General features: G+C 43.1%; 1 protein-coding gene across 1 annotated transcript; it reads left to right on the forward strand.

Annotated features, from left to right (window-relative positions):
• Positions 1 to 554: 554 nt before the first annotated feature.
• On the forward strand, positions 555 to 7,517 carry grk1a (G protein-coupled receptor kinase 1 a). The gene is made up of 7 exons (XM_031729653.2): positions 555 to 1,355; positions 1,777 to 1,904; positions 2,061 to 2,218; positions 3,850 to 3,933; positions 5,808 to 5,932; positions 6,164 to 6,365; positions 6,760 to 7,517. Exons 1-7 carry the CDS (start codon positions 654 to 656, stop codon positions 7,050 to 7,052), a joined length of 1,692 nt encoding a protein of 563 aa, XP_031585513.1. The 5' UTR covers positions 555 to 653; the 3' UTR covers positions 7,053 to 7,517.
• The last annotated feature ends 1,147 nt before the right edge of the window (positions 7,518 to 8,664 follow it).

Genomic DNA, 8,664 nt, shown 5'->3' on the forward strand with positions numbered 1-8,664 from the left:
GCAGATCAGCACTTTCTAAAATTCTCAGATCAGCCCGTCTGGCACCAACAACCATGCCACATTCAAAGTCACTTTTAATCGCTTTTCTTCATTTTCTTAATGTGCAGTTAACAGGTGTACCTAATAAAGTGATAGAGAACTTTGCTCTCCCTCTACACTGCTGTCATTACTGTCCCGCTACATACATGCATATTTTTACCTAATTTGTCTCTTTTCCTCTTTCATTTTCTGCCTCTACTCTCCATCGTGTTCCCTCACACCTTGTTCCCGTCCCGTCTCCGGCACAGAGCACATGGTCGGGCACGGGGCAGAGCATTACAGAGATTCAGCGTGGATAAGTGTCTTTGAGGAAAGGTGATGAGTCAGGTAGATCTGCATGTGTGTCTGCATGTGTGAGAGGAAGAGAAGAGACTGTCAGGGTTGCTGAGGGAAGTCACTCTGTGGCTGTGCAGTGAGCAGATGCTCACATGTGCGACTCACTCTGCTTCTGAATCACCGGAGGAAGAAGTCCTCTCCTACATCACTTACTTCTCTGTGATTTTTGTCTGCATTTTGCAATTTCTTCATCTTTGCAGACTTTCTCATCCACTTTTTCTTCCCTGTAACACTTTTGTTGCATCTCTTCATCCTTCCCCCCTCTTCTCTTATCAACCATGGATATTGGTGGCTTGACGACAGTTGTGGCCAACTCTGCCTACATCTCGGCCCGCGGAAGCTTTGATGGCACTGCCAACCCAGCGGCCAACCGAGACAAGAAGTTCCACTCCCGCCTGAAGCTGCCTCACATCACGGTGTGCGAGGGTCTGCGGGAGACTTTAGACCTGGGCTTCCAGACGGTCTGTGTGGAGCAGCCCATCGGCAAACGTCTCTTCCAGGAGTTCCTGGAGTCCAACAACGAGTACAAAGGACCCAGCCGTCTGTGGAAAGACATCGAGGAGTACAACAATGCCGAGGATGAAGATCGAGTCAACAAAGCGTGCAAGATCATATCGCGTTATATGGAGCCTGATGCCAAGTATTACTGCCCCTTTCTGCCAGAAAATGGCATCACGAAGGTCAAAGAGAAGCACCAACAGGCTTCTGATGACCTTTTCAACGAGACCATGGACAGTGTGACGGACTTCCTCAAGGAAGTGCCCTACACTTTCTTCCTGGAGAGTATGTACCTGAAGAGGTTTCTGCAGTGGAAGTGGCTGGAGATGCAGCCCATGGGAGAAGACTGGTTCTTGGATTTTCGTGTACTGGGGAAAGGGGGTTTTGGGGAAGTCTTTGCCTGTCAGATGAGGGGCACGGGGAAACTGTACGCCTGCAAAAAGCTCAACAAGAAGAGGCTGAAGAAGAGAAAAGGCTATGAGGTAAGGAGTCACGCCACCTGCTCTATTATAGGTCCAGCAGTTCATCCAGTTGTTCAAATACAGGAACCTTTTTGATTTAGCTTCCATGAGGTTCTGCAGGACTTTCACCTGCAGCAGCTGACCAGCCTACCTGTCTAAACAGTCAGTGTTAGGATAGAGGCTTACAGATGAGCACCATAGGCTTATATGATTAGTCCTCTCAGCATTAGTACATTTTGATCTCCTTATAGCATAAAGTGCCAATCCTGTCATGTTTATAAATGGAGCGGACCCCGACTGAAGTCTCCTGTCTCTAATCATCAAAGCAGAAACGAGAAGACGCTGCTAAAGTTGGAGAGCTGGTGCAGCTGGAAATGCAAGTTCAGATATTGTTAATCACAGAGTTTCTCATGTCTCCTGCTGTCTCCTCTGCTGCCTGCAGGGCGCGATGGTGGAGAAAAGGATCCTGGCCCGAGTTCACAGCAGGTTCATCGTCTCTTTGGCGTACGCCTTCCAGACGAAAACGGAGCTGTGTCTGGTCATGACCATCATGAACGGCGGAGACCTGAGGTTAGATCATCTTTTCTCTTTGACCCATCATCCTTCACCTTTTCAGACTCATATAGGTAATTTAACAACTTGCAACCCCAAAACTAAGAATTATTATTGCGATATAGGGATTTTTGCCTCGGATGAACCTACAACATCTCTCTCTGATCGCATTAGGTACCATATCTATAATGTGGATGAGAACAACCCGGGATTTGAAGAGCCACGAGCCTGCTACTATGCTGCTCAGATCATTCAGGGCCTGGAGCACCTCCACCAGAAGAGGATCATCTACAGAGACCTCAAACCAGAGAATGTGCTGCTGGATAATCAAGGTAAAACAAGATGACGTGAACAAGATGACTCCAAGGTAACTGTCTAGTCTGCAGTGCTCGTGCCACCACGTAGAGGCAATGTAAACATGAAAGAAGTGATAGTATGAGGTCAGGAGTGAATTATACAGCTGGTTACCCGAAGGATCATGGATATCACATTTAAACAATTTTCAGACTGCTAATACACTCATGTGAAACCTATTTCTACTGTTTGCAAGGACACAGGAAAATCCTATGTGTAACATCTGGCAGTGACCATCAGTTATAGACACAGACAATAAGAGAGGCACTCATGGGACTCGAAGGATCCTGATTTCTGTGAGAGAATTCCACAACAGGAAATATGACCAGACAAGAAATTAAAACCATATTTCAGGGCTTTTTTTTTTCATCAAAATTGATTGAGCAACCTTTACACGCAGTTTGTTCGAGTCAGCATATATATTTTATATATAATTTAAACATATTTCTCAAAACAGCAGCCACAAGTAAAGAGCCAGAAGCCTTTATAGAAACGGCTGCTGACTGATTGATGATTTTGCTACATCTCATTCACCAAGAAAGAGTTCTTCCGTAGCTTACATTAAATCTGGTGGAAGCAATGTGTTTTTGGTGTCACCAAAATCGTTACATTTCTGCATGTTGTAAAATCAAGAGGTTTTTGAGAAGGGGCAGACCTGCACTTCCTCCAGGCTCTAGAAAGTCTAACTCCCTACAAGATCATCAGCCTTTCCAGATTAGATCAGGTCAGTCTACAGCAAGTGCGCTGCATAAAGTCTTACTTTTTTAGCCCAAATGATGGCTGTGCTCCTCTGGTGGGAGGGGCTTAGAGCGAAGAGGGGAGAGCTGCAGGGGGCATTGGTGTATCAGCTTTCCTGTTTTTGCAACCTGTGGCACCGTTCTGTGGTCATCCTGCAAAAAATAGATCATTTCAAGTGTGCACAAAAGATTTATTGGAGCACTGATATTATCATCCAATATTAGCTATTTACCGATTTATTGGTATCTGCATTTATAACGACTGTTGAAAAAGTAAAGAAGAGATGAGAGAAACACCCTTCGACCATTGTGTGACTGCTGACGTTGCATAGTTTGCTCACTAGAGGGCAGACTGCAAAAAAACAACAACAAGCTCATCCATTTTTGTTTCATACAATTGAAAATTTTATATCAAAATTGAGATAGTGGCCGATGTATCGGAATATAAGATTTTTAAATAACACAAGTCAGTCTTGAAAGTCAGATATTGTTCGGACTCTAATGTTTATTATGTTTTTAAGATTCCCTAAAGACGGATTTAGCCTTACATAGCGCGCTATATGTTGTGATAATGGTAAAAATTATGCTTCTGTCTCACCTAGCTTTATGCTAATATGTTTTCCAAAATGGTGAACTATTTCTAAAAATCATTACAAAAGGCTTGTTGTAGCTGCTTGTGCAATTACAGCTCTTCACCTTGACTTGAAATAGCCTCCTGAAGTTAAAACTGACACACACACTTCATACCTACATTACACACAATGTGTTTCACAGCTAACGCAAGGATATCTTTGGGTTATCACACTCCTGCAGGTTAATGAGTTGCTTATCATATCTGTGACGTTGACATTAACCTGTTTGCTCTCACACAGGTAACGTCCGTATCTCTGACCTTGGTCTGGCTGTGGAGCTGGCTGATGACCAGTTTAAAATCAAGGGCTACGCCGGCACTCCAGGTACACCACTAAATCCTCAAATGGAAAAAAAAAAACTCAGCTAAACTCAGCGTTTCTGCACGTAATGTGTGAAATTTACCTTGTAATATACTGAAATACAGAATACTACATTTACATTTCACAGTTGAGGATTTTACCTCTGGTGTTTAGCTCTTAGCTCTGCTGTAGCTTTACATACATGAGCTCCAGCATTATCAAATTAACGTTATCATGTGAGATAAAGTAAAACCACTCAGAGATCATTTGTTTTACACAGTATTGTAAAACAAATGTGCTTTTGTTCAAGAAAGGCAAGTTTATTTGTATAAGACTTTAGATCAACATATAATGAAAACAATGAAAAAGTAAAGCTGCAAACAGAAATGCGAGGGCACTCGAAGCATGCTGAACATTTTTCCTCTGCCCACTAGGTGGCGATGAAAAATATTTTTTGTATTTTCTGTTCCCACTAAGTGGTGCTCTGAATATTACTGACAAATGCATATCATTCTGTTCAGGGCCAGGCTCTCATCATTGGTAGAGATTGACTGTTACGTCTTTGAGTTACAGCAGTTTTATGCTTTATGGCAAATTATTGAAATTTGCCATGCTGCCATGGCAACGCCATTTTGCGAAATCTCAAAAGCTTCGCCATTACATGCCACCCAGGTCTTTATATTCAACCTGAGATCATGTTGATCTCCTGAAATCCCGAGGAGGAGTTCGTTAAAGTACGAGGCCTGAAAACTGTGAAAATTTTAGCCAACTTTACACATTCAATTAAAAATGGCTGACTTCCTGTTTGGTTTAGGATATGGCTCCAAGAGATTTTTTTTTGTAAATCTTGATGTCTTTTGCTTCCAAATTTCTCCTAAATGAAGAATGGCGTAAGAGTTAGATTTTTTAAAAAATTGTAGGTGGTGCTGTGGAGCCTTGTTACAATAGTCGATGAAGTGGACCATAAAACTGAAACTGTTCATCACATTGGAGTTGTGTGCCAAGTTTCATCAGTTTGAGCTTTCCAAACCCCTCAAAAGCTACTTCCTGTTTCGCGGTGATTCACCCTGCCACCAGGGTGCGCCATACAAAGTAAACCCACAATTTTCACACTGAAGTATCATCAAGGTGTGATGTTTATTATGACCGCTTTTGAGGTGGATGGGGTAAACCTGGGAGGAGCAGTAAATCAAAGTTTCAATAACTACATTTCTTGCTCCCACTAGGTGGCACTCTAACTATTCTAACCTGTTCAGGGTGGGACTCTCATCATGCCTGTGAAGTTTAAGTGAGATTGGACTAGATTTCTTTGAGTTATAGCAATTTCGTGCTTCATGGCGAAGAATCAAAATTCGTCATGCTGTCAGGGTCACACCATTTGACAAAAGCTCACATTTTTCAATGTGACCTAAGCCCAACTGTGTACAGCTTTCCTGGACAAATTTGAGGTTGCTGGCAATGAAATGTGTTCAGGGGCGGAGCCTTATCACACCTGAGTGGTTTGGTCCAAACTGGAAAATGTATGAGTGAATGAGATCAAAATGAAAATTCATGAGGAATGATTGCATTTTGCAATGGCGCCATGGCCACGCCCTTTGACAGAAACTCTAAAGCTCCACATTTCAATACGGTCCAGATCTGTAGTTCAGACTGAGCAAATATGAAGTTGATCCGATAACATCTCTAGGAGTTCGCCAAAGTACAACGTCTGGAAATGGCAAAATCTGCACTAAAATTGAATCTTCAAATAAAAATGGCGGACTTCCTGTTGGGTTTGGGTCAATAGATCCCCCGAAATACAAAAGCGTATTCCCTGCTAATGGAGGATACTTTGCATCCTGGTCGTTTTCATCCACCCTCTGACTGAAGGGTCGTGACCTCTTTGCTGTCACCTGCAGGTTTCATGGCTCCGGAGCTGCTGAAAGGTGAGGAATACGACTACTCCGTGGATTATTTCACTCTGGGAGTCACTCTGTACGAGTTTCTGGCTGCTAAGGGGCCCTTCAGGACCCGAGGAGAGAAGGTAGAAGCACTGAGAAGTGCTGTGTGCGATCTCGTGTCATTTTCCTTTTGAAGCAGTTTGTAAATTTACCATTTGATCTTTTTGATCTTTTCTCCTCAAGAACCTCTCGGTTCTTTCCGTCATGCGTCTTGCTGTCTGTGCAATTATACAGATTTTAAAGCGGAACTGAACAAACGTGACAATCAGGTTTTCATTCACCTTCTTTTTTCTGCTTTTGTTTTAATGTTAAAGGTGGAGAATAAGGTGGTGAAGAAGCGGATTTTGAATGATCCGGTAACTTATCCGGAGAAGTTTAGCGAGAACGCCCGGTCCATCTGTGAGGGTCTGCTGTGCAAAGAGGTCGACAAGAGGCTCGGCTTCAAGAACGACTCGTGCGACGAGCTGAGGGCGCACCCGTTCTTCAGCGAGATTAACTGGAGGAAACTGAATGCAGGTCAGACAGAAACACACAAGGAACCCAAAGTTCCCCTGAAGTTTCCCAGTCGTTGTGTCGGCTTTCATCATGGTTGCACTAACACACGTCTGTGCGTGACTTCAGAACCTCCCCAACATTAGAGATTATCCAAACCCACATTCATTCTCTGACTACTTTTATTTGTGTTGTTTCGTACTCAGGTTTTCTCTTTTTTAGGTTTTCTTTCTTCTCTCATGTTTTCATGTCATTTGACTATTTTAGATGTTTGATCAGCAGCTGTTGTTTTTAAATGTGCCACAGGAATAAATTCAGCCAGAGCCGAAGCAACAGTTTTGTGTTTTTAATAAGGACAGTGTGTCACGTCAGGGAAAGAGATAAGAACCCAGCGTCTCTCTGTGTTGTGTCTCCACAGGGATCCTTACGCCCCCTTTCGTGCCGGACTCCAAAACAGTTTACGCCAAGGACGTCGATGACGTCGGGGCCTTCTCCACGGTTAAAGGCGTGCAGCTGGACGACAAGGACGTGGACTTTTTCGACGAGTTCGCCTCGGGGAACATCCCCATCCCCTGGCAGGAGGAGATGATCGAGACCGGTATCTACGGCGAGCTCACAGTCTGGGGTCCGGGCGGCACTTTACCCAACGACCTGCGGCGGGAATCCATCCTGGAGCAGCCGCCCAAGTCCTCCACCTGCGCTGTGTCGTAAAGGGTTTCAAATGACATGAACTTTTTGCTTTTCTAGCACTTTTTCTACAGGTGGTCAGTACAGGTTAGACATAAGTGTATTTCGTCATGATAAAGCTGTACTGGTGGAGCTGCTCTAAGCCATAATCAGGGTTTTACGGTATTATCTGCGCTTTGTGTTCAGTTTGTTGCTGTAACGTCATTTTGACTTCTCTTTGAGTTTTACAGGAACAATTGATTATTCAGTGTTTGTGCGCGTGGACCGCAAAAAACTGCTTTTGTTTGTCTGCTTTTTTGCCAGCATTCAGACTCTCTGAAATGCAACTTAATTAATCAAAAATGTGGCAAAAACACCTGCACAGGTGAGCGCATGTATGCAGGTTTACGTCTGTGTTTCCACTTTTCAGCTCCAACATTTTTGCACACTTTAATAAGACTCTACCTGTAGCTGTAGAGATATTTATGGATTTAAATAAATACTTTGCCATTAAAATCAGGATATTCTGTTGTTGTTTTTCCTCCACTAATACACACAGTGACAAAGATATCAGGTAATAATAAAAATTCATCTGGTCGTTTAATTCAGTGACTGCAAGGAGCCCCAATCATCACCCCTCCACCTGCGTGCTTGACAGCTGGAGTGTTTGTGCTGTGTGGTTTTTATTCAACCCTGAGCTGTGCTGTCATGTTCCTTTTAGAGAGAAGACACTTTCTCCAAATAATCCACTTTCTCAGTTTTTTTTCTAATTTCACTGTCATGAACTTTAACATATAACATGCTAACTGAGGCCTGTAGAGTCTGAGATGTGGGGTTTTTTTCAGTTTCTCAGAGAACTGCAAGTGCTGACCTTGGTGTGAATTTGCTGGTACATCCACTCCTGAGAAGACCGACAGATATCTTGAATGATTTCCACTCTCACTGTGGAATAATAGACTTTAAATTGTCTTGATGCATGCTCAATCATCCAGGTAAGTAAATCTCCAAAAGTTGATTCTGTTGATCCTGATGGAGCGTTTCTCCCACTGAAAACGCAACATCAGGATGAACAGTATCAACTTTTGGAGACTTTAAATTGTAAAGAATTGATAGTGTGAGAATTTTACACTATTTTACACACTACAGTTTAAGCACCAAATGGAAAAAACTAATACCTGCACATTATATCCTAACATGAAAAAGAGTACACAGTAATAAAGGTCTGATTTGTGGTACCCCAGCTTCCTCCCACGGTCCAAAGACAATCAGTTAGTGGAGTTATGTTAACTGGTGACTCTAAATTGAGAGTGAATGGGAGAGTGAATGGGTGTCTGTCTCCCTGTGTTAGCCCTGCGATAGACTGGCGACCGTTCAGGGTGAAGCCCGCCTCTCTCGCCATATGGCAGCTGGGATAGACTCTGAATTTAATAAGATGGACAAAAAATTTTGATAGAGTCTTTGAACATATTTACCTTCATGAAAAATCTAATTTTAATCTCCTACATATGAGCTGATTCATATTTAACCCACAGAGGCAAACAGGATGGGCAACAACTTCCAGAACATCCCACGAGGTGTCCTCACCTTATAGGAGGTGTGTTGCTAATTCCAATCTTAGCCAACAGAGGGCGCTGCAGTCCCATATTTGTTTTACTTC

The sequence above is a fragment of the Oreochromis aureus genome, linkage group 1 (assembly GCF_013358895.1).
Source record: "Oreochromis aureus strain Israel breed Guangdong linkage group 1, ZZ_aureus, whole genome shotgun sequence".
Lineage (NCBI taxonomy): Eukaryota > Metazoa > Chordata > Actinopteri > Cichliformes > Cichlidae > Oreochromis > Oreochromis aureus.